General features: G+C 34.1%; 3 protein-coding genes and 1 long non-coding RNA gene across 7 annotated transcripts; 2 read left to right on the top strand and 2 right to left on the bottom strand.

Moving 5' to 3' along the window:
* The first annotated feature begins 2,556 nt into the window (after positions 1-2,556).
* Positions 2,557-8,337, top strand: LOC111010128 (LisH/CRA/RING-U-box domains-containing protein). Its single transcript, XM_022283462.2, has 7 exons — positions 2,557-2,981; positions 3,352-3,546; positions 4,229-4,351; positions 6,535-6,720; positions 7,274-7,407; positions 7,725-7,911; positions 8,001-8,337. Exons 1-7 carry the CDS (start codon positions 2,667-2,669, stop codon positions 8,100-8,102), a joined length of 1,242 nt encoding a protein of 413 aa, XP_022139154.1. The 5' UTR covers positions 2,557-2,666; the 3' UTR covers positions 8,103-8,337.
* Positions 8,338-9,159: 822 nt separating this feature from the next.
* On the bottom strand, positions 9,160-10,764 carry LOC148209279 (uncharacterized). Its single transcript, XR_015787304.1, has 2 exons — positions 10,138-10,764; positions 9,160-9,454 (listed from the first exon to the last, which is right to left on the bottom strand). It is a non-coding gene; the product is annotated as an uncharacterized LOC148209279 (long non-coding RNA).
* Positions 10,765-11,349: 585 nt separating this feature from the next.
* On the bottom strand, positions 11,350-14,289 carry LOC111010076 (uncharacterized). Of its 4 annotated transcripts, none has more exons than XM_022283375.2 (7): positions 14,163-14,289; positions 13,773-13,884; positions 13,228-13,267; positions 12,968-13,063; positions 12,323-12,516; positions 12,154-12,240; positions 11,350-12,014 (listed from the first exon to the last, which is right to left on the bottom strand). In XM_022283375.2, exons 2-7 carry the CDS (start codon positions 13,877-13,879, stop codon positions 11,552-11,554), a joined length of 987 nt encoding a protein of 328 aa, XP_022139067.1. In that variant the 5' UTR covers positions 13,880-13,884; positions 14,163-14,289; the 3' UTR covers positions 11,350-11,551. The 4 variants fall into 4 exon arrangements, with proteins under 4 accessions (XP_022139067.1, XP_022139068.1, XP_022139066.1 ...); XM_022283376.2 differs by having other exon boundaries at positions 14,136-14,243; XM_022283374.2 differs by having other exon boundaries at positions 14,108-14,242.
* A 1,705-nt stretch (positions 14,290-15,994) lies between these two features.
* Positions 15,995-25,298, top strand: SAC3A (SAC3/GANP/Nin1/mts3/eIF-3 p25 family). Its single transcript, XM_022283593.2, has 13 exons — positions 15,995-16,536; positions 17,803-18,675; positions 19,301-19,726; positions 20,153-20,254; positions 20,901-20,998; positions 21,335-21,515; positions 21,813-22,298; positions 22,421-22,561; positions 22,687-22,746; positions 22,977-23,107; positions 23,337-23,470; positions 23,567-23,796; positions 24,765-25,298. Exons 1-13 carry the CDS (start codon positions 16,480-16,482, stop codon positions 24,864-24,866), a joined length of 3,021 nt encoding a protein of 1,006 aa, XP_022139285.1. The 5' UTR covers positions 15,995-16,479; the 3' UTR covers positions 24,867-25,298.

Below are 25,298 nucleotides of genomic sequence, written 5' to 3'. Positions count from 1 at the left end.
TTTACATTTTGACATATGTTTTCTGATTTCTCTCTCATGGGAAAATAATTAATTACGAAAACTAAAAACTTTATTTGGGAAAATGAAAACAAAGAAGGAGACATGAATAAAGGGTGTAATGGTCCATGGATAGAATCCAGCTTGGGAATTAATTGGATAATTTCATTACTCTCCTGCAATCTTCTTATCATTATTTGGTTCTTTGCAACTTTTACATTTTTCTTCTCAGACACATAATTTTGTAATTAAATATTTTATATTTTATTATTATTTTTTTGTTTATTTGTACTATTAATAATTTGTCTTCTAATAACAAATTTATAAACTTCTGATTTTATTATAATTGTTACAATTTTTTGTTTAATTTTATAATTATTAAAATAAAACATTATTATTTAATATTATAACAACAAAATTTAAATAATACTAGTTAGTATCACGTGCATTGCACGTGGTTATAAATATTTTAATATAATATTTCTAACAATTTAACATATAGAATAACAACTCGTAACTTTTAAATGTACTAATATTTTGTTTCAAATCAAATATATTTAATATAATATTTCTACCAGTTTAATATATAGAATAACAACCCAACAGAACTTTTAAATGGTATTAATATTTTGTTTCAAATCAAATATATTATTATTTGTTGACATTTTCAATAAAAAAAAGTACAGTCTTCAAACTAAAATAATAAAACAAGAGGTATAAAAAACATTGAATATACTGTCAATTTGAAAAATGTGGTTATCGATTTTTGATAATCAAGTCTATTGTTAATTGAGATATAATAAATTAAATCAAATTATGTAACTAAAAATTCGAAACAGTAGTGAAATAATTTGTTAGATTGTTAAAATTATAATTAAATATTAAATGATTGGAACAAATAAAATTACTTATTTCTACTCTTAGGCTACTTTCTAAAATTGAAAAATCAATATATTTTTTCTATTTTTAAAAGGATAAATATAAATTATACTACACCATTTAAATATAATAATAATTTTAAAAAAATACCATCTATACCTATTGGCACAATTATTAACAACTTTGTTAATCTAAATATGGATACAATTTTAAAAAAATAATGTTTTGATATTAAAAAACTAAAAATAGACACAATACAAAAATTGAAGTTTACGAGGTAAATATAAATTAAACCAAAATAGTAAATAAGAAAAAAAAAACATAATCTTATCTAACTATATGAATGAGGATCTATCTCTTTCATCTTAAATTTATATTTTTAATGTGAGAACTTTATATTACTCTCTCCTGAACTTCTGCCCAGTGCCCACAATGATTCATTACTATCTATGCAAACATAATGCAAAATTCATTTGAACCGGACAATTATTATTGGTTGTCATTTTTTTAAAGAATACAACAATAATCTTTTTGTGTATTTTCTTAAATTATTTACTCATTAATTTATCTTTTGTATATTATGTAATAAGGAAAAATGAACCAAAATTAAAGAATTGAAATTCGAGAAATAAATTGAATATTATGTACTACCATGAAATCATTTAAAAAATGTGGGATAAAGAAATACATGACCAAGAAAAATAAAATAAAAACAACAGCAATAAAAAAATCATATTAAGACAAATAAGAAAACTAATACTAAAATCAAAGTGAAAACAACATTAACTAAATATTAAATCAAACTTGAAAATACCATTAACTAAATATTAAAACATAAAGGTATGATGAACATATAACTTAAAAGTAATCTAAAAAAAAATAAAAATTGAAGATATTACGAATACATAATTTTGTTACTCTATCTCTTAATCAATTAAATATGTTCCTCGATTCTCAAATATTATTTTGACATGATTCAGTTTTCACTCATGATAAGAAAAATCTTCATTAATATTTTGGAAATGAGTTTTAGGTCATAGAAGAAAAAGACATAATCTTCCATTTTATAGATTATTTGTTATGACACCTATACATGGATAGATGCAATATCTTCGTCAAACAGTTACTTTTCATGGGATTAACTTCTCTCAACACATATTTTCACTCGAACAGTTACAACTCTTTTGGATTAAACTCCTTATTTCATCGAATGGTCACAACTTTTTTGAATTTGTTATGTCAGACACTTTAACTCGAAGAGTCCTGTCTCTCGTAGAAATTTGAAGGAAAAAATATGTATGTATTTAAAAGTTGGAGGCAAAATAGGGAGCTAAAGATTCTCAACCATAGCACATTTAGACATAATATAGATATAGATTTTATATTAGTGATGATGGTTTGAATAAAATTTATTATTGTTAATATTATTTACTATGTAATAAAATGAATTAAAATTTTACTATTATTTTAATTAGAAAATATTAGCACACTTATCTAAGTTACATTAAAACAGAGATTCAAACTTACAGTCTTTTAATCGGACATAAATGCTTTAATTCGTTTTTCTTTATAAAAAAAAATATTTTAATTGGAGAATTATATCATTTATGCAGAAATTTATAATAAATAACATCAAAACAGAGTAAAGATTGCCGTGCAGTTACCAAAAGTGTCCATTCCAATTTTCACCCTTAACAAAAAAAAAAAAGAAAAAAGGTTCATTCCAGCTTTGAACAGAAACAGAATTCCTCTCCAAGCTTCCATCTCTGTTTGTCTCTGCCTTTGCGTCTATGGAGGTTGATGCCATTCCCAACGGCTCCGCGACTGAAACCGCCATGGCAAATGTCGCCGCCGCAGCAATTACCCCTCCGCCCTCGAAGTTCAGCGGATTGGCGGAGTCTCTAAAGCTGGAACATCAGTTTATTAGGGTTCCCTTTGAGCACTACAAGAAGACGATTCGAGCTAATCATCGAGTCGTAGAGAAGGAGGTCTCCGCGGTGATATCGAGCGTCACTGATGCCGCTGACCGCGATGCTATGTCGAGGGAAGAGGCCGTACACCACTTCAATTCGCTCGTATCCAGATTGCAAGGGTTGAAGAGAAAGGTCGGTAGTTCTAGGGTTTCCTTTTCGCGAACATTCTTGAATTGTTCTTTCTAAAATGCCAAGTAACGAGGAAGAGCTTCTTTGTAAGGGCGTGTTTTTCTGTCTTACTCGTAAATAAAAGAACGACTTTTCTGTACACATGATTTCGTTTGTTGCTTCTTTGGAGACCAGATTTTCTTGATGTCAGTGAATCTTGATGAAGTCTAGAATTCGACTTGGATTATACTGGTAGCTTGTGAGAACTGTGTTGTAACTGGCCTACTTGGTGAATTTGAATAGAGAATGCTCGCTTTGTTAATATGGATTTGCCTTTCATTATAGAAAAAAGACTTCAACTTTCTGTTATCTTTCGTTTCTTTTTGTTGTTAAGTTGGAAGAAGGCAGTCGCACCGAGCAGATGCAAGCACAGAAGTGTCGCGCTAGACTAGGCCATTTAGAATCGGCCGATGCTGATAATTTGACCGAATGGAACAGCACACGCTTGAAAAGGATCCTTGTGGACTATATGTTGCGGATGTCATATTTCGACACTGCAATGAAGTTATCAGAAAGCGCCAACATTCAGGTTGTTACACTTGCTCTAATTTGATTTTTGAACTGATGAGAAATCTGGGATCTCGTTGTCCGTAAACATTTTGAGTCACCAAAGAATTATTGCCTGGAAATCATTTCTATAATGATTTGACAAGGATATTCTTATGTTTGAAAGAGTTCCTCTATTATAATATCTGGATCATAAACATTTGAGGTCAGCGTTTCTTTAGTTTGGCAGATAGATTTTTCTGTTCGTAGTTGCCGACTGATCACCTTCTCGATTCCTTTAAGTGGTAGTGATTAGTATATACACATGTTTTTTTGGTCGTGGAGAAAGGGGGTAAAGATCTTTATTTTCTTAACCAAAAATGTGTCTCCATGAAGGAAAAAAAAAATATTTACAACTTTATGGAGGATAGTTCATACTTCTAAGCTGCAGTTAAGTGGAAATGGAACGAAACCCAATTTACTCATGATCGATGCATATTATGCAGATGTATAATAGTTGTATCAACTAATAAAACATATCCTCTAACATCATATGACTCTTATGCAATGACTATGCATGAAATATCTGTTGAGGAAATTGAAACGCAGTTGAATGTTAGCACCTTACTGTTTATTTAAAAAATAAATAAAAATTTTTTTTCTAGCATTCTTTATGCATTATGCAATATAGAATCTGCTTTTGACTAGTTAGTCATAAATCTCAGGATCTTGTCGACATTGATGTCTTTCAAGAAGCCAAAAGGGTTATTGATGCCCTTCAGAACAAGGAGATAGCACCTGCACTTTCCTGGTGTGCTGATAACAAGTCGAGGTTGAAGAAGTCCAAGGTATATGTGGTGGTTCTCAAGAGTCTTTCATTTAAATAACTAATTCATCCCAATGTATATCAGCAACGAATGATGCAATTTAGTTATTTGCGTTGTAATTTATCTGTCTTGTTACCTAATTTGCATTGTAATTTATCTGTCTTGTTACCTATATAGGCTTCTCGTTTTACATGTTTCTTGCAACTGCATACCATTTCAGAAGTTTTTTAATGCTGGAAGTATAACAGTGTATGGTTTCTCTAGTGGGTTTGTGACTCTCCTAGACCTAATTGAATGCAATTCCTTTTGAACTAACTTAGGTCGTGTATATTGTTGCTTCTGAAATTTGGTAACTTTTCTAAGTTTACAGAATCAATATGAATGATGGATCGAGAATTTAATTCTGGAGGAGTATCCAATAATTGTAAAATATTAACTTTGGTTCAACATGCTCAGGTCAAATTTTTTGAAGCCTTGAGTTATTATTTATCCGTTTCTATTGTTAAAAAAAGTTTATTGTTTATATAAATTTAATTTGAAGTAGACATGCTTTTAATTGATCACTCAAGCATGGGAGATTGTTCAAGATTTGTTGATATTTTTTGCACATTGGGTAACTTGGTTGTTACCAATGGACCAAAGTCTGGTTCTTCAATTCATAGTCATCTATGGACATAAATCATGAATTTAAAATCTACAATATAAGAAACGGATAAATATATTAATCAAGAGAATCATGTAAAAAAAAAAAGGGGAATGTGATATCCCCACAAAGCCAAAGGGTTATAATGAGGCTTTCCAATTGGCAAGAATGTGCAAAAGATCATAGTTACAGAACTCCTTAGATAGAAGACACCAGGAAGAAGAATGAGTTCTTATGATATCCGAAAGGATATCTGTTCTAGCTTCAAGCCCTTAAAAAATTCTCTGATTTCTTTCAAACACAAGCGCCAAAGAGTAGCAAACACTGCATTAATCCACAAAATTTTATACTGTTCTTTGAGAAAATCTACAGGGAAATAGGGAGTTGGGTTGCCTTCACTGAAAAAAGAGAATCTTTTAGATTGGGAGTGGAAAGTGATAGACTTCGTTGGATCATTGATTCCATTGGCAGCTTCTCCTCTCCTTTCTCCATTCGACTAGATCTAATAAAAGATTGAAGGTTCCTTTGGTGGACCAAATTTGTAAGTTTAAGGTTCCAAAAAAAGTTAAGTTTTTTATGTGGTCTCTTTGCTGTAGAAGCATAACACAGCTGATAAATTACATATAAAATTGGACGCTCTCCCCTTGGTTTTCAGCCTCTGTTAGCAGGCTGAGGAGTCTCTAGATTACCTTTTTCTCCAGTGTGAGTTTGCTGCAAATGGATGGCATCGGTTGTTCAAGGAGTTCAGCATCTTGGTTTGTCTTCCAAGTCAGATTGAGAACTGGGTGGTGGAATGCTTTGCTGGTTTAGTTTTAGGAACAAAGCCAAGGTTTTATGGAATTGTGCCATTTGGACTTTCTTGTTGTTTCTTTGGAAGGAGATAAACCTTAGAGTTTTTTAAGATAGTGTCAGTAGTATACGAAACTTTTTGTTTATTACCAATAGATCAAAGTCCGTCAGTTTCTTCAACATCATAGTCATCCATAGGCATCAATGATGAATTTAAATCTAGAATTGATTTTTGTAACTGTATCGATATAAAAATAGTTTATTGATGAAGTATAAACAATGAATTATAGTATAATAGTTTAATAAAGACCAATCGAACTGTTGAGTGTTCAGTTTAGGAATATGGACTAACACAAAATTTTTGTTTATTAAGAACATTGTATCTAAAGCCTCTAAGCATTAGGATGCAAAGGCGTGGCTGAACAAAGGATATTTGAGTGAAGGTAGAAGATGTCCTACCCATCTCCCAAATGTGTATGTGCGAAGGAAGCATTATTGATTTGAGAAATTTCTCATTACAATGAATTCTACTTTCCCCTTCTTGAATATCTATATATCTAATTCTAGTATTTTCTTACAATATGGGGCAATTAGTTAGTTCCATGCTTGCTGTCTTAATGCAACCATTAGGATATCATTATTATATGGTATCAGCCTTAATTATGTCATGTAACTGATAAATTTTTTGAATTATTTCCAAAAGCAATTTAGAGTTACACAAGTTCTTTCACCTTGCTTATCTTGTTGCTTTCTTTTCTTTTTCTGATGACAGAGCAAATTTGAGTTTCAACTGAGGCTTCAAGAGTTCATAGAATTGGTGCGGGCTGACAAGAATATGCAAGCTATTACCTATGCACGAAAGTACCTTGCTCCATGGGGAGCCACCCATATGAAAGAATTGCAGCGTGTCATGGCAACTTTAGCTTTCAAGAGTAGTACAGAGTGTGCTGTATACAAGGTAATTCGTGTGATTAGAACCAAAAGCTATGATTCATTTTCTCTAACTAATCAAATATAACGTTTAAATTTTATGTTAGTTTGAACTGTATAAAATTATTTTAAATAAGCACTTGCGGGGTAGCCTGGTTGGCAAGGACTTGGAATCTCTTGATCATACTGACTTGGAGGTCCCAAGTTCAAACCTTCTGATGAGCTTAATACCAAAAATTCTTGATGTCTCCCAAGTCTGGACCTTGAGGTAGGCACGGGAGCCCCTGAGTATAGGGGAGCAAAGCTTCGACTCCCAGTTTTCAAAAAAAAATAATAAAAATAAATAAATAAGCGCTTGCTGCTACTCTTACCCATGATGGCTGAATGTTTCTTCTGCAAATAGTTCTTTATTTTTGTTTTCTTCCTCTTTCACGATTTACCTACCTTCTAATTCCAATTCCCTTTTGAGATGCGACGTGGCTATGGAGTTGCAAACTTTATCTGGGAAGGGCTCGAATTATCTAAGTTGATTTGAAGCATATGGTTGATCTATTTTCTTTTTCCTTTTTTGTGCTTTTTAGGTCTTATTTGAACCAAAACAGTGGGATAATCTCGTGGACGTATTTAGACAGGAGTTCTGCAAAATATATGGCATGACACTCGAGCCATTGCTTAATATTTATCTGCAAGCTGGCTTGTCTGCTCTCAAAACTCCGTATCCCTATTTAATTATTTACTTGTCTCATAATATGTGATTCACATTCACTGCAGTTTAACTCTTTCCATCCAATTAATACACGTACAACTAAAAGAAAAACTCCCTATATTGGCAATTGCCGGGTGCTTTTAAATTCTAGAAGTGGAGGACTTCGCTCTTTTCAAAAAAGTGCTTATAGAGAGCGTTTTCAACGAAAAACATTACGTCCCATAGTCATCTTTCAATTCCCTCTGAAATGAAAAGAGAGTATTGCATCTCAGATGATCTTTCACTCAACTACTATGATACAGATAAGTTTGCCTTGACCTGCTTAGATACTGTTATGAGGATGATTGCACCAAGGAAGACCCACTGTCACAGGAAAGTTTTAGGAAGCTGGCAGTGCCATTGCCTTACTCGAAGCAGCATCACTCAAAGCTCGTGTGCTACATAACGAAAGAGCTCATGGACACTGAGAACCCACCACAAGTTCTTCCGAATGGCTACGTCTACAGCACCAAGGTTAGCATCATTTTGGTTATATATTGATCAGGTTTGTATCTTTTCTTCCTCGAAATATTTAGTTTGTGTTTGATATCGGCCTTTGTCAGGCTCTCGAAAAAATGGCCAAGGAAAACAGTGGTAAGATCACCTGTCCAAGAACAGGCTTTGCGTGCAACTATTCAGAGTTGGTTAAGGCATACATATCATAAACCTCTGCATGTGGAGTTGCGATGCATGTGAAGATGGAAATCGTATTTCCGTATCCCGACTCTTATACTTGGTTTGTTTACTGCTGAATTGGCAAAGGTGAATTTAGGGAAACCGACATGTGAATGTTTTGTTTCTGTAAAAAACAAACACTTCAATTCTTACAAAACAGATTCGGTTATATGTTGGGAGAACGATGACATGTAAATGAAAATTATACAAACTGTATTCATTCTATTGCTCTGCTCTCCTTCACCCAATTGAGGGTGGAAAATGTTGAAATCTTAAGCTACATTTGATAACCCTTTTGATTTTGAAAACTAAACTTACTAGATTTGTTTTGTAATTCACTTTTTTAAAGCATTTTTTAAAATCTAAGCCAATATTAAAAAACTATAAAAAGTAGTTTCTTTCATTGTTTTCAAACATTCCACAATTTTGAAACATCAACATTTCTTTAACTGTGATCGAAAGGTTCGAAAATTATTGATGGGTTCTTGCATCGTCGAAATTGAAACAAGTCAAAAAAAGAAAAAAACCAACGTTTAAATCTATACTTCTTTGTAAGACTCTACTTGCGATCGAAAGGTTTGAAAACAAAACACATATGGTATACTAACGGAATTTCGATTACAATTCATTCTTCGTATGAAATCTCTTCATTTAAAATTAAAAAATAAAAATCACTATATTCTCTCGCAACTTTTTAACTCAGGAAAAAGAATCCTATTTGAGGCGATATATAACATTTCTACAATATCGAAATCTTAACCCTGAACTTCTAAAAATTTTCGATAATCTTTCAAGAAATTTTCAAAATATATAATATAAAATATTCAAAATTTAATTTTAGATAAAGCACTTAATTAGATTTCTCTTGCAATTACTAGTCTTATCCTTCTTCAGCCCAAAAAACTTGCAACTTAGTCCCACGGCAACCCAATTCTAATTAGGACCTTATTCCCATGAATCACCAAATTTGTAATGAACTCTTCAAACAAAAAAAAATTTTAAAAAAATTATTATATTCTATCACAGAAAATAGAAAAAATGGACTAATAATTCAAATAGGGATAATGATATTTGAGAATGATCAGTCACAGTAATTAAAACTTAGGAAAGTATAAATTACATCAGTAAAAGAGCTTTTTTTTTCAAAGCTGCCTGTTTACAACGTGTCAGTAATCAGAGCAATCTCAGCTCGAGTTTTGGCCAACTGGATTTCCGCCACGTGTAATTGGTGCTGTAATTGAGAAATAATCCCGACACACCCGTAAACTGGGTCTTCAATTCTGCACTTTGCTTCGAAAAATAAGGTTTCTGCTGCTTCAGCCCGGAGATGCATAGGAATTTGCTATTAAATTTGTCCAAAGAGAGAGGGAGAGAGTCAATAGAGAGAAATATTACCATTTATTTTTCATTTTTTAAATTCATGCATAGATTCCTATAACTGGGACTTGTTGTCTGTATTAAGCAATACTAGGATCGTGTAGCTCACTGTGATCTACCGTGCAGCTGAACAACACTGTAATCAGCACAGTATAGCTGATTCCACAACAATAAGTGTCGTGTAGCCGAACATGATTAGCACAAGGCTCATATACAAGATAGGTGATATCACAAGGTCTCATGTCCTTGCCGCTGTGTCGTCTCCATAAGAAAATAGAGAGAATTTTACTGCACCGTTAATTTAAGCCTTGTTTGATACTTTCTTGTTTTTACCAACAAAAAAATTCTTGAAATTACATTTGAACCTGACTCGAATTTCAAAAGCAAAAATTTCGACATGTCATATGCAAAATCACTTTTGTCATTTTCATAAACCTACTTGTATTTTATTATCAACATGATTAGGTCATGTTTCAAAGTGATTTTGAAATCACTTCCATTTAAAATGGTATATCAATGATAACTAACGGACACTTTTAATTCTCTCAAGCGTAAACTTATATTCATTTCGTTTGTACAGAAAATAATATTAAATAAATCAGAGGAAAAAAAAAGGAAGAAACATGATATTAAATAAGATATACATACTTGGAGGAATCTTTGGACATTGCTGGCACCAAAGATTTTATGAACAGCGGCAAATCTTTGAGGGTTATTGGAAGGAAAGAAAGGGGAGAAAATGCAATCCGAAGGACATCTTCTTCTCTTAAACTTGCATGCTGCACACCGACCATAAATCATGCTAAAATCTACACAATATATATATATATATATATATAAGATATGGTTTTCTCTCTGAAAATAAGAGAACAAGATTTGGATGGAGATTCTCCAAATCTCTGTGAGTATATATATGTATTTATTTTAGAGTGGAAGTTTTAATTTGTAACGGCTAGTTTTTCATTTCTTCAAATCATTGGTATAATTGAATGGAAAGTTTTACATGCAAGGTAAGAAGTATTTTAGGGTTGGGATTTTGAGAGAGACAGAGAGAGACCTTATGGAGTTCTTTTTTTTAATTTCTCGAATTTATATTTGCTTTTGTACAAATGGTCAAACCCTTATTTTATTTATGTAAAGTTGTAGACCATTATTAATTTCATAGTGCCAAGAGTATAGTTCGATTGGTCAAGATATTTGTCTAAACGAGTTCGAATCTTCATCCTAAATGTTGTATTAAAAAATATATATTATTAATTTTAATAATAGGATTGTAACTTTTGAAAAAAAAAATGAAAAATGTAACAAAATCTAGAAGTTTAGGGATGAAAATGAGATTGGAACTTTTTTAATAATTATATCAAACAGCAAACAGCTTTAGATATAAAACAAAATCCAAACTAGTATACCATTATTAATTTTATAAAATTAAATATTTAGGTGAACTTAATTTTCCAATTATAAATTAAAAGATTGCATGAGAGGTATGATGTTACTTATTTTTTTTTATTTTTGAGAAAGTAAAGATTACAAATTAATTACCTTCATTTGGAACTCATTAAGAGTTTGATAATTCTACACCTTGAAACTACGGTTAATTCTTCGCCTAAGAGATTTGCCTTATGGTGAAAAATGGATTGGAAAGAAAGTCAAGCCACAGCTAGGGGTGATTTTAAGGTGGAAATTATCATACCTCCAACTATATTCTGTTCTGTAAAGAAAGAGAGTTGAAATATAAGCCCATAATGGTAATTCCAAAATTTTCTTTAGACAGGACTCACAAGTCATAATTTGATACAGAATAAAATGATAAAATCAAATTAATAAACCAGAAGAATACCTTCGAAGAGGATAAAAGACTACATGAAACGGATTATTTAATATATAATTAATCATAATTAAGCAAGATAAATAGCCAAAATACGATGCTGATAAATATTGGAGGCGGGGTTCAATCAAAATACAGTTCCATTTTATGAGTCTTTCTGAGGCACAACTCGCTTATAAAACTCCCAACACAAACGCTTATGCTTTAGCAGAATCAGAATTAAGAAACTGTCTATTATGCAGACTCGCTACCACCCCTTGGAGTACCGTTGTTATCTTCGTCGTTTATTGGGCTCCTTTCTTCTCTGGGCAACGGACTCGGGCTGCGGCTGTAGCCATTTTCCTCCCTCCGATAATTCCTGCTTCCACCATCAAAGTCCTCAGCTTCATCCATTGGACTTCTGCTCCTTCCCCTTGGACTTCTGCTTCTTCCCCTTGGACTTCTGCTCCTTCCCCTTGGACTTCTGCTTCTTCCCCTTGGACTTCTGCTCCTTCCTCTAGGACTGTCACGATTTCCAGGGGATGGGCTACGTCTAGCTTCTTCCGGACTCCTCTCATCAGGAGTGGGGCTACGCTTCATAGCTTTAGGAGGAGGTGACAAACTATGCCTCTTTGGGCTCGGCCTGCCTCTTGGGCTCCTCGATCTTTTTTCTGATCGTTCGAGACTTCTCTCTCTTTTAATCGGTGATCTCGACCGACTGTGGACACAAAACATAAAAGAAGCTCAAGAAGTTGAGAATTGAATCAACAAACTCATGAAGACCTGTAAAGCAATATTAACCGAAATGGAAGCTTTTTAAAACAATATATAAATGAAAACAGTTCATTGCAACAAACCTGTAGCTACGACCTCTGCTGTAACTACGACTTCGACTTCTACCACCACCACGGCGAGGGCTAGGAGAACGTGAGTAACTTCCACGCCTGTGTCATAGCTTATATCTTACTGATAAACCCTTTAAAAATGGAAGGCCAATAAGAAAACACAATGGAAAAGATAACATACTTCAATTTCTTTGGACTGTTCTGGCAATTCTTTTCTATGTGACCACGTTCCCCACACCGATAACACTTATTTTTCCAGTCTCCAGCTTTGCAATCCCTAGCCCAGTGGCCATCGATCCCACAATTAAAACATCGCCCAGTTCCAGGAGGGCCTCGACCAAGATATTCACGTGATCCACCAGGACCACGGGGTACCTAAATCAAGATTGAATATCTCCATCACATTCAAAGAAATGTTTACAAAACAAATAAAGATAAACTTACCTGAGCAAGGCAGTATAACTACATATAGCCTTTATAAGGAACAAATGGGACTGTAAAAATACTGTATATCCACCTGTTTCTCTTCCATTTGTCTTAATCAAAAGCTCGGTTTTTTATTAAAAAAACAAATGTGACTATAAAAATACAGAAATTGTACATGAATATGATGAAGATTGAAGGATATTCCAAAAGTATTAATAAAATGTTTCAAAAGCACAAAACAGATCAGTGCCCACCAAAAAATGAAAGAAATAGTAAACTGCTTGTAACTGTCTAAAGCAAATTATTCATTAGAGTCTAAAAGAAATAGATATGTCAAACGGAAGTTGGGAAATCATAATATATTCATGAAAGCTTTGTCAAGAAAGATCATGGTGCATACCCCTTTAGCTATTTCCACAATGATTCGACTTCCATGGACATCCCTCCCATTTAAACTATATCTTGCATCATCGGCATCTCGGGGATCACTAAACTCCTGTTATCAGATGTTTGAGCAGATAGACCAAGAAAAAAGATCACGCTTGCAAAAACTAACATGACCCATTAAGTAGAAAAATGAATGCATGGCAGATAGCATCTTTTTGTTGCAAGTACAGCCTAAAGAAAAAACATATGGAGGAGAGGGAGGGAAATACATACAACAAATGCATAGTCTCGCTTCATATCCACATCGCGTACTCTGCGCAAATGGGTTCCAGAAACAGGTAAGGCCATCATTTGATACAAGTATCAAAGGGTTGACACCTCGCCCCTCATAGATGAACTAAACACCATTCTGAGATTCTTGGCATTTCCATAAAAACAGGCAATAACATAATAGAAAGACTCGCCAAATGCACCAAGGGTACCCTCTCACCATAGACCTCCAGGTTTGGCATAAGCCAAGAAACCTTCAACAAGATCACTCAAGTTAAACCATACAGACCCATCAACAGTTACACACTTTCATGGATATATCAAAATGCACATGTACAGTCGAGCACCCAGAAAAGGGCTTGGCAAATACCTCAAGAGGCCTCAAGTGAAGTATCAGTTAATAATTAACTCTGACAAGGATGTTAGCAATAGCATACCCGGGACAACACTAGTATAAAAGGAAGCAACTAAAAAACGCGTAAAGATTTCGAATTTATTAAACTAATGTTAACGCGCAAATTCAATCACTACGGCGAGAAATTTCCTACCTTCCATAACGACTGAACAGGTCATCCAGATCACGGGACCTCGTCCGTGAAGACAGGCGCCCAACGTAGAGCCGAGTACCACCGTATCGATCGTCGTAGCGAGGCATTTTATCTACAATTGACAATCACAGTACCACCATCAGCGACGGTATTCCACAACTAATAGCTTGCGCAGGTATACAAAATATACAAACATTGAAACAGGGGAATATACATACGATTCAACTACTGAAGAAATGCTTATGCCGTAGAAGAACAAAGGAAACAGAGACCATACAGAATCTTAATTAAGCAAGAATTCAATAGAAAAAAAAATGCTTCGAAGAAGAACATACGGAGTGAAAGGATTCGAAGTGAGAAAACCTAGAAAATTCGAACGAGGAGGCGCACCTGGAAACAATGAGGATATGAAACCCTAAATTTCTCGTCTTTCGCAAAAATGATTACCGTAAGCAGCTCCGAGCAATTTTATAGTGACTTTTCCTTTTTAAATAGCGATTGGCCCAAATTTATCGAGAAGACTCAACTGGGCTCACTTATTTGAGATGAGCCTATATCGATGGGCTGGACCGGGCGAGGCCCATTTCAAATTTCGGTGGAGTTCAACATATCCTTGAGAAAATATTTATAAAAAAAAAATTATTATATATAATTCGGTTTTTTTTATCGCTAATTACTTATATATTTGGTTTGTTAGATTTATAGTTCAATTTGCTGATACTTTACAATAATTTTATAGTGACTTTATTAAATAAATCATACTAGATTATTTACTCTCAGCTATAATATGGTATCAAATTATACGTATTATATATTTATTTATATATACTAGTTAGATTCACGAACAAGACACGTGGTTTTGAATTTTTGAAACATAATATTTTTGTGGTGCTTCACCTTTCGAATGAATATATATATAAAAAAACTAAGAATTCTTTAAAAAAGAATTTGATAAAAGTAATTACTAATACATTCTCCTCCATAGAGTAACATTAGACGATATCAAAAGTCCGAATATAAACATTACTCATGATTGATAAATATGAAAAAGTAAGATGGATAGACGAGCTTTAATACGATGAGACGTGGTTTGGTTACATTGAACATTAGTCAACTATCCATTAAATCGGCACTAGGGTCAAACTTAAAACCTAGCAAGTAGGGACATAGTAATTGGGGTGGGGGTGATTGATACAGAGGAGTACACACTGTGACACATCACAAAGTATGTGTGATGCCTCAATAGGTTTGTGTCGTCATTGTATATAAACGTAAATTGTGATGCTGCATCGTTCTCGTGTACGTAACAATCTATTTTATCACTCAAAGTATTATAATATTGTCATATTAAAATTTAAATTAAATTAATCCAAATATTTTGATCGTGAAGTAATTTGATAAATATCATATAATATCAATGGTATAATTTAATTCTATATTGTGGTTATTTTCTGACAAACGCTGGTCTCCATTAGTACCATTATTTATGGTTACCGAAATACGTACTTGGTTGAGTTATTTTATAATTTTTTTCAATACTATATGACCAAAGTTTAATACAATATAACTTATTTACAATACAATTACTAACTACTTTTATTCGCATCATGTAATTGAGTTTTTTGTACCATTATAAATGTCAGATATGTATTTGGATATAATCCATATATATTTTTTTAATTTTTTATTAGACTTATTGTAAATGTTGTTATTGGTTAAATCATCGCAAGAGTTGAGCGTTCAATTTTATAGAATGTAATAGATGTATTGTCCATAAAATATACATAGAACGAATAATCTTGACTAATAATTCATTAATATAAAATTATTAATATCTTAACTATTCAAGACCACGTCCAACGTCTATAATTCGAATAAAACTCAAATTTATAGGTTGAGTTCGAATCATCCGAACTCAAAAGTAACTAAACTAAAAAAAGGGTCTATAAATTACAATTTTTTCCAATTTCGAAGGTTAGAAGTTTAAGAATTAAAACAACCAAATAAAAATACACGTAAAACACGTGGAGGTGTTACATTTGTTGTAAAAAGGAAAAAAAAAATAATAGAAAGGGAAAAATGCAATTTATTTATTATAATAATAATAATTATTAATTTTTTGAGATAGCAAAAATGCAACTTGACTAATATAATTGTTTCTTATAAGTTAAACAGTCAAAAGAAGCGTTTTGGAAAAATATGTAATAAAAACACAGAAAGGGCAAAAGAAAACCAACTAATAATAATCGTCCTCCACTTCCAAAAATTTTCCCTCGGTTTTGAACCCTTCGCAATTTCTCTTCCTTTCCGACAAAACTTTCAGTTCGAATCCGTCTCTTTTTTGTGTGCTTTGGACTGATTGCATTTGGAATTCTTCGAGATTCATGTGCTTTGTTATCGCTTTGCAATTAGAAAATAGTTAGTTTTTTTTGTGATATTTTAGTTAGTTTTTCTTTTTTCGCTCTGATCTCCTCGAAATTTTGTCGATTTCCGATCGACTGAATCCGATTCGAGAAAGTTAGTGTGTTTAGTGGTCGATTATTCGTTATTGTGACACTTCAGGATAGGTTTGGGACTTGAGGTTGGTATGATTTTTGAGAGTCCGTTAGGGTTTTGCATCTTTGTGTAAAGAGAATTGGCTAGAATAAATTAAAACCTTAATCGTTAATTACAAGCTTTTGCTGCGTTCCGGGATGCTAATTTGACGATGAATCAAGGCGGCAATACTGAAACCGTGGCTCCAGCGGAACCCAGTTCGCTCGAGGTAATATAACAATTTCATTGGTTGGAATATAGATATTATACATTGTGTGTTTTTTATATGGATTTTAGTGGCTTACTTGAAGTTATAATCGATACGTAACTTGAAACGAAATGTGTTTTGCTCATTCAGTAAGTTTGAACGGCTTTCTGTTTTGATACTTAACAGAGTCTGTTGATATGTCCATGCCAGCAATAAAAATGTATATCGTTATTTTATTTCTCTAGCTCTGTCTCGTGTTATTTATGCCTTAAGTTTAGTGCAAATTTCTTGAATGTTTGCTTTGTTTCTCGCGGAGGAATAGTTGAGATTTTTGAGATGCATTTTATGATAAGGGTGGTAAGGGTGATTGGGGGTCTTTTGTTGCTTCTTTCGTTTCTTGGTATTATTTTAGTGAAAGATTCTGGATGCACTTGCCAATCTTGATTGTAATAGTAATACACTAACCAAGTTATGTGGATTTAATTATTTTCTGGTATAATAGATGTGTACGATTAAAGAATGATGTAGGGGCCACAGGAAAATATAGTGCCCTTAGAATGATTAAGATTCTATTTTGTTGTAGTGTATAAAAAAAATTTCAATACAGCAAGTGCCGATTTTAGCATATACTTGTTGATATTATTGTTTTAGTTTAGTTTTGTTCTGCTCTTTTATTATCGTGACTTTCATTTTCGTGCCTGTATATGCTACTTTTCTCTATCTTTCTCGTTTTTTTTTTTTAATATTGTTCGGGGAGGAGATAATTTTTATCCATTGGTACCAGATTTGTTCATAAAAAAACAGTAGGATATTGATGTAGTTGGTGAAATGGTTTTTTAGTGGCCTACTTGATAGCTAGTCTTTACTCTCCAAGTCTCAAGAAGGTGGTTATTACAGAGAGTTCTTCCGAATTTTAGTCGATGGTACCTTTTTGCCTATAGAATTTATACTTATTTGTTGTTATAGATAATTCGAAAATGTATTTGTTTGTCTTCAAGTTTTATAGTTCTGCTGCTTCTATAAAAAAAAGCTTGAAGTTTTACAGTAGCTACATGTTTTTGCCCCTGTAGACCTGTTTTTAGTTGATATATATAGCTTTCTCTTTCATAGCGGTTTTATGCAGTACATTGTGCTGAACATGATAACTTTATTTTCTGGCTTCTGTACTTAGAGACATGATCTTTTTGCCACTTCGATGGTCTTTTAGATTTTCAATGAATGCAAGTTAGTGAACTTGCATGTACGATGACAATGCTGACCTAATATATTTCCATGCATGTTTTTCAGAAGCAACACATTGGTGATGGAAATCAATCAGTGACGACATTGACATATCAACCTTTGACATCTGCTCCAGAAGCCATATCATGGGCTAATCACAAGGTGGATGGTAGTTCCAATGAGAATGGGTTGCTCCCAAATTCCGCTTACCAATATAATCAACAAGTGCTCCCACCCGCAAGAAATGTGCAAGATGGTCTAAATGTGTCTTCTGTTGCTTGTAGTTCATCAAGTTTTGTGACATCAAATGCACCACAAGATTACAATGCCTATGCACCATATTCAAATTCTGCCGATCCTTATGGTTATGCAAATGCTGGTTACCAAGGTTACTATAACAACTATCAGCAGCAACCCAACCATTCTTATTCACAGCCCGTAGGAGCATATCAAAACACAGGTGCTCCTTATCAGCCCCTTTCCTCATTTCAGAATACAGGGTTTTATGCTGGGTCTACAAGTTACTCAACCACTTACTACAATCCTGGTGATTATCAGACAGCTGGAGGTTACCCAACTAGCAGCTACAGCAATCAGACTACCTCATGGAATGGTGGCAATTATGGAAATTATAATTCTAATCAATATGCTCAATATGCACCTGACTCAAGTGGAGCTTATAGTTCCAGTTCTACCAATGCAAAAGCTCTACATTATCAACAACAACAACAGCCCTACAATCAGTGGGCTGATTACTACAGTCAAACAGAAGTTAGCTGTGCCCCTGGGACTGAAAAACTGTCTGCTCCAGGCACTGCTAATGCAGCATATCCGGCTCATGGTTCAACTAGTTTATCTGCACTGAACAGTCAACCACCACCTTCATATACTCCCTCGTGGAGGCCAGATTCTGGTTCATCTGAACTGGCTTCTGCTCAGGTTTGAATTTCACTTCTACCATGTGCATGGTTGGGATTACTTCTTGTGTAAGGCCATGTGTAGCGTTTAATTCTATTTAATGTGTTTGTGGTATTTCTGATGCAAAGTTTATCTGTTATATTTTGAGTAGCTTCTATCCTGAATATATGTTTCATGCCTGCGTGGAAGCTATGATGATAGGATGGCCAAATGGGTGATTCTGTCAACTCTGGATTCTGTGTTACAGTTGAACTGTAAAAATCATGATTACCTGTATTCCTGTCTGATTCCTTTTTTTTTTCCTTATTTTTATCTCTCTTTTTAGTAGTTCGGAGCTTGATGCATGTCTTTCCTGTAGACCTTTGTATTTAACTACTGACTTTTGATGTTTTGATAAAAAGTAGGAACTGCCGTTGGCTCATCTTATTTCTATAACTGTGATGGTTTTTTTATTGTTCTATCTTTTCTGCATGCTCGAAATTCTGCTCTTTGTAGTTGTATGAATATGCATTGATGTTGATTACTTTCTCGACACATTTATTCCTTGCAGTTTGTTGCAGACAATTCTTAAACTTTGTGTTCTTTTATAATATTTGCAATGGTTATTTGGTCAGTTGAACGACTATTCTTTTGCCCTTTTTTCCAGCCTGGTGCTGTAATTAGTGGTAACCATGATGGTTACTGGAAGCATGGGGCTCCAAATTCTCAAGTGCACCTTACTAATGCTACTCAACCTCTCTTTGAAAAGCCTCTAGATTTAAAAACTTCTTATGATAGCTTTCAGGATCAACAGAAAACTGCAGGTCCCCAGGGGCCCAATTTACAATATCCAGCACATCTGGCTCCCCAGAGCTATCAATTACCCTCACAATCTGTTCCATCCTTGGAAGCTAGAAGGACCAAGCTGCAGATTCCAACAAACCCTAGGATCGCTTCCAATTTGAGCATACTAAAAACCAGTAAGGATAGCTCTACAGCTGATGCTGTGGTTCAACCTGCTTATGTCAGTGTTTCAGTGCCGAAGCTGAATGAGAAAGAATTGTCTAGTGATACTGCAGAGTCTGTCCTGAAGGTTCTTTTCTGATTTAATAATTAATAATTATTTCTGAAAATAAATGCACTATTTATATATTTATGGGTTATTGGTTTTAATAATGTACTGGTTATGCTAAAACAATTTACTGAAACTTTAACATGTTAATGCAAAGCTCAGTTCCACAAACCTTAGACTGTGTTTCCATTGGGTTAGGCGGTTGTCTTGTGAGATTAGTTGAGGAGGTGCATGCAAGTTGGCTTGGACACTCACAGATAAAAAAAAAAAGAAAAAAAACCTTTAGAGGAGTGTAAAATTGATGTTTCTTTTAAAGTAGGAGGGTGTATAATTTTTTTTTACTTGAGCCTTAGAGTTTTAGAGGAACCCTGTCATACTATTTTGACATTTATATACTTCTAAGAAGACATGGAGACTCTAGAGCAGTGCATATTTTTTTGCTTGCAGCCTGGAATGTTCCCTAAATCTTTGCGTGGTTATGTCGAGAGGGCTTTAGCACGATGTAAAGATGAGAAGCTAATGACATCTTGTCAATCAGTTCTAAAGGAGGTACGATGCTAGTGTTATCATATAAGAAGTTAAAGTTTCAAATTGAAGTTATTGCAAAAAGTTATTTTTTTTCTCTAGGAATATGCATCTTTGTGTTTCTTATATAAAAAAGGCAGTTATTGCAGAAAGCAGTATAGCTATATCAGCTTTGAAGTATTATCTCAATCTTTTGAAAGTTCCAATTTTGTCGTTGACGTGTTCATTTTTTCAATCAAATGTATATTTTCCAATTTCTTCCCAATATTTAAAAAAGCTTTATTTTATTATTTGTGCATTAATATTTTAAAAAAGTACGTCATTTTTTGGTTCCTTTTTTGGTGGTTACGTTGTAAGCTATTTATTTATTATTATTATTTTTTTTTTATGAGAAACCAAGCTTTTATAAATAGTTGTAAGCTATTTATTGTTTAGCGATGAAGTGGTTCAGGGCCTTAAATTTCAATTGATGGTTGGCACTTGGCAATTGGTAAATTCTTGGCAGATTCTTATTAAAATATATTAACTACATGGTTTACTATTTAATTTTTGGTAGAGTTCTTTTGACATCATTTGTGCATATCATCTTTGATCTTATGTGCTTGTTAAGATTATTAATTTTGATTCTTAGTTTTCATTTGGTTGATTAGTCCTTTTCTTTCCATTTCAGATGATTACGAAGGCAACAGCTGATGGCACGCTTTATACAAAAGACTGGGATATTGAGCCTCTGTTTCCATTGCCAAGTGCAGATGCAGTTTACATAGAGTACTCTCTCTCTCTCTCTCAGCTTAAGTTGGTGCCTATTGGAATTGATATATGGCAGTCTTACCCGATGTTTTTGTCTAACAAATTCTTGGCTCTCCTCTTTTACCCTGCCTATAGAACATGTGTTATATGAACATTTTAAACCATTTTAATTTTTATATATGATATTCATATCATAGAATAATGATATTGATTCCACTTGAAATTTCAATGTGGAAATTAGGAACAAATTTTCTCTTTGGTACGATGATGGAAAATATTTGAGTTTCTATCCATCCATTATTTTGCAATATGTAAACAGGATCTGAAGTTTATATATTTTGCATTATTTTGCAGCAAGTTACAGGGTCCAAATTCCCTTTCTTCATTGCCAAAGTACAAAAGAAGCCCGAGTAGAAGATCCAAAAGTAGATGGGAGCCTTTACCGGAGGAAAAACCAGCTGAAGCACCTGCCCCTTATAGTAATGGTTCTGCTAAATATGGTGGCTGGGCCAATGTTAGTGAAAGAGACAAAAAGGTAGCCTTTGTTTATTCCTTACTTCACTATTACCCTACGCTTTCCTGGACAGTCTCTCTTTCATTTGTATGACGTGGTAATATTCAATCTCGATTGGTGTCATTCTTGTTACCTTAAATACCTACAGGATAAGATGTGTGTGTGCGCGCGCGCGTGTGTGTTTTTTTTTCCTTTCTGGCGTTGCCCCATTTCTAGAATTACAGTAAACAGTCTTATAATTTATAAATGTTCAGTTGATTATCATATATCCCATCTTAAATAGTTTTTCAATCGTTTGATTTGAGAAATTGCATGCAGACTTTATCTGGGAGCTCTGAGACTAAGGATTTGAGCAATTCAAGATTTCCTCTGTGGGATCAGAGATCTGTGAGCAAGATTTCCCAAGGACCACCAAAGAAGCAGCGAGTTGCTGATGGGAGCACACCTGATAATGATGGGGCATCTAGTGATAGTGACAAGGAGCAAAGTTTGACAGCATACTACTCTGGAGCCATGGCCCTTGCAAATTCGCCTGAAGAGAAAAAGAAACGGGAAAACCGATCCAAGCGTTTCGAAAAAGGGCATGGCCATCGGGCAGAAAATAATCACTTCAAACCTAAAAGATCTGGAATTGGAGACTTGTATACTCGAAAGGCTAATGCCTTGGTTCTTGGAAGAAATTTAGAAAATGGTGGCTGCAGAGCTGTTGAAGACATTGACTGGGATGCTCTTACCATTAAAGGGACCTGCCAGGAAATTGAGAAGCGTTATCTACGTCTTACTTCTGCTCCTGACCCTAGCAGTGTAATTATCAATATCTAGTTATTTGTTCTTTTCAGGACGTTCATAATTGAAATTGAATAAAATTAGTAGGTAGTAATTTTTTCTTTGAACTTTATTATGTTCATTTTTATTTTACATCACAGGTAAGACCAGAGGAAGTTCTGGAGAAAGCTCTCAATATGGTTCAAATGTCTCAAAAGAATTATCTATATAAATGTGATCAATTGAAATCCATTCGTCAGGATCTAACTGTACAGAGAATTCGCAATCAACTAACTGTTAAGGTATATTTGTATCTGGTTATGAAGGATACTATTTTTCATCATTATATGGTCGTGTACAATTTCATCATGTTTATTTCCATTCCCTTCTGTGTGGAACCATGTTAATGATTGGTGAAACCTCTCAGGTATACGAGACTCATGCTCGACTAGCCTTAGAAGTTGGAGACCTACCCGAGTATAATCAGGTTTGTGTGGAAATATTCTTAACTGCTGGCATAGGAGTTTCGATCTGAATACACAGACACCATATTCTGGACCTTTCATCCTTAAATAACACATAAGATCAATTCAGTCCACTGTTTAATATCTAAGTCTAGTATCTTAACTTTGTTACTTTGGGAATCATTCACAAGCTTATGCACCCAAAAATGAATTATCTTAAGAAGTTTCAAATCTGTGTTTTCTGTGATTTCAGTGCCAATCACAGCTGACGACTCTGTATGCTGAGGGGATTGAGGGATGCCTTATGGAATTTGCTGCTTATAACTTACTCTGTGCGATCTTGCACTCTAACAACAAAAGAGATCTTTTATCATTGATGTCAAGGTCAGTAGAGAATCATTTCCTGTTTTTTTACATTCTTGATTTTGTTATTTTTCCAGTGGAATTGATTGTTGCCTTGGTACACGCTTAACATTCTGAAGGCTAGTAGCTTACTGATAAAGTCATATTGAATCTTAAAAACTATGTTGATTTGTATGCATAACACGATGAAAGATTAGTCTTTGTCTTGAATGATTTTGCTGTTGAATATCTTTCTCTTTGTCCCGAAAAGGTTGTCATGCGAAGCGAAAAAAGATGTAGCTGTGAATCATGCTCTTGCAGTTAGTTCTGCTGTCACCTCTGGGAACTATGTCAAGTTCTTCAGATTATACAAAGCAGCTCCCAACTTAAATACGTGCCTGATGGGTGGGTCCCCTGTACTGAAAGCTAATTCATTGAGGAATACCATGTTGTTAAGTACCAATTGGACTGGCTGATAATTTTTCTTTTGCATCCCTGCAGATCTCTATGCTGAAAAGATGCGTTACAAAGCTGTAAATTGCATGTCTCGGTCGTATCGCCCATCTATACCTGTTCCGTACGTTGCTCAGGTCTTAGGATTTTCTACTTCATCTGGAGAAGAAGTTCAGGAAAAGGACGTAGATGGATTGGAAGAGTGCACAGAATGGTTGAAGGGGCATGGAGCTTGCCTCATAACAGATAATAATGGAGAGATGCAGCTTGATACAAAAGTAAGTTCAATCTCACCTTTATGGTTGATCCTGGAGTAGGATTTAGGGGGCGAAAAAAACTAAACGAGAAAAATGTGAACAAAAAACGAAGTGCAAACAGAAGTCTAGAAGAAGCCATATAAAAACCTTTACCACAAATAAAACATCAATCCTCGAGGATAATTACACAAATCTTTAGTAATTGACCACTCGCCCAAGAGTGTCGAACTTAGCTAAAGCCCAACAAAACTTTCCCGAAGGATAATTACTGAAATTCTCAGCTATAGACCTCCAAGACTAGACCTTTCTAAAAATTCTAGAACTCTCTTATTTCTAACAAGGTAAATACTAAAAACCTTAAAACCTGGAAAAAAGAAAAAAACCGTACATGCTAGAGAGTATTTATTTGTCTTGTCTTGAAATGATTCACTTTTGAGTAGATAATATCATATAGATTCATTGGCACTAAATTGGTGTTTTGTCGGCTGGTGGGGACGCGTTACTATTGCATTCTCGTCTTGGAGGGCTGCAAGGTTTCCATTTTATAACTAAGTTTGGAGTTCATAATTTATGTTTCTATCCAGAAAAGCCGTTGGATTCATAATTCAGTAACCTCTTTGGTGGTTGGAGAAATGAATCCATTTCCCTATGCTCTCAATCACTTGATGAAGGTTCATAGAAACCGTAAATAGTGATTCTTATTTTTATGACTATGTGCAAGTATTGTACATATACATAATGTTCAATACGTTAGAATTTTGTGCTCAAGGTACCTTGGAGCGTTTACTCGAGAGTCGAGACACTACCATTTTCTGGGTAAAATGTGTTTCATTGATGTGATAGGACTCCAAGTTTGCGAAATAAATCATTGTGCATATCATTTATTTATGTTACGCCATTTAGCAATCCATAACCTGTTGAATGTGAATTCCAACATAAACCTGAAAATGATAGTTTTGAATGTGATTGATCCGATTTCCATTTTGCAGGCTTCATCTACAACTCTCTATATGCCAGAGCCCGAAGATGCGGTGGCCCATGGAGATGCGAATCTTGCTGTGAACGACTTCTTTACACGAACATCCTCGTAGTGGAAAAGAAAGTAGTTGCATCCAACTGTTCCAGAGCTTGTAAGAGAATTTGGGCACTTTTACTGGCCTCGACAAGCTGATGTACAATATGAAGGATGCTTCATACGGCCTGAACTTTCGGAAGAAGATTACGTCAATCCCATCTCCGGTCTGTAACAATGTAGATGGACAGGTACAATGTTAAGATTTGAATGAGATTATCAAATATATGGCTTAAAATGGGAGAGGATCTAAAAAACACATTGTTGTAGGAGGAATAGCATTCAGCATTCTATTCAGGAATCATAACTGTTCATTATTTATTGGTATTACTAGGAAATATGGATAGAAATAAAAGTGATTGTATTTTTAATATATGTATTATGGGAACTGACTGACAATCCCTTTGATTTTATTTTGAAATTAACGAAGTAGTTTTCGATTTTTTTTTAA

This window comes from Momordica charantia (genome assembly GCF_013281855.1).
Source record: "Momordica charantia cultivar OHB3-1 chromosome 9 unlocalized genomic scaffold, Mcharantia_2.0 BLBB01000009.1, whole genome shotgun sequence".
Taxonomy (NCBI): Eukaryota; Viridiplantae; Streptophyta; class Magnoliopsida; order Cucurbitales; family Cucurbitaceae; genus Momordica; species Momordica charantia.
The sequence above is the reverse complement of the archived record's forward strand: the minus strand, read 5'-3'. Positions and strand labels throughout refer to the sequence as shown.

Coding starts and splice junctions, on each gene's coding strand:
- LOC111010128 (XM_022283462.2), top strand. CDS start 2,667: ATGGAGGTTGATGCCATTCCCAACGGCTCCGCGACTGAAACCGCCATG. Junction 6,721..7,273: donor CAGAGTGTGCTGTATACAAG/GTAATTCGTGTG, acceptor TGTGCTTTTTAG/GTCTTATTTGAACCAAAACA. Junction 7,912..8,000: donor GCTACGTCTACAGCACCAAG/GTTAGCATCATT, acceptor GGCCTTTGTCAG/GCTCTCGAAAAAATGGCCAA.
- LOC111010076 (XM_022283375.2), bottom strand. CDS start 13,879: ATGCCTCGCTACGACGATCGATACGGTGGTACTCGGCTCTACGTTGGG. Junction 13,064..13,227: donor AGCGAGACTATGCATTTGTT/GTATGTATTTCC, acceptor ATCTGATAACAG/GAGTTTAGTGATCCCCGAGA. Junction 12,517..12,967: donor TTGTGGAAATAGCTAAAGGG/GTATGCACCATG, acceptor ATCTTGATTTAG/GTACCCCGTGGTCCTGGTGG.
- SAC3A (XM_022283593.2), top strand. CDS start 16,480: ATGAATCAAGGCGGCAATACTGAAACCGTGGCTCCAGCGGAACCCAGT. Junction 19,727..20,152: donor CTGCAGAGTCTGTCCTGAAG/GTTCTTTTCTGA, acceptor TTTTGCTTGCAG/CCTGGAATGTTCCCTAAATC. Junction 20,999..21,334: donor GCAGATGCAGTTTACATAGA/GTACTCTCTCTC, acceptor ATTATTTTGCAG/CAAGTTACAGGGTCCAAATT.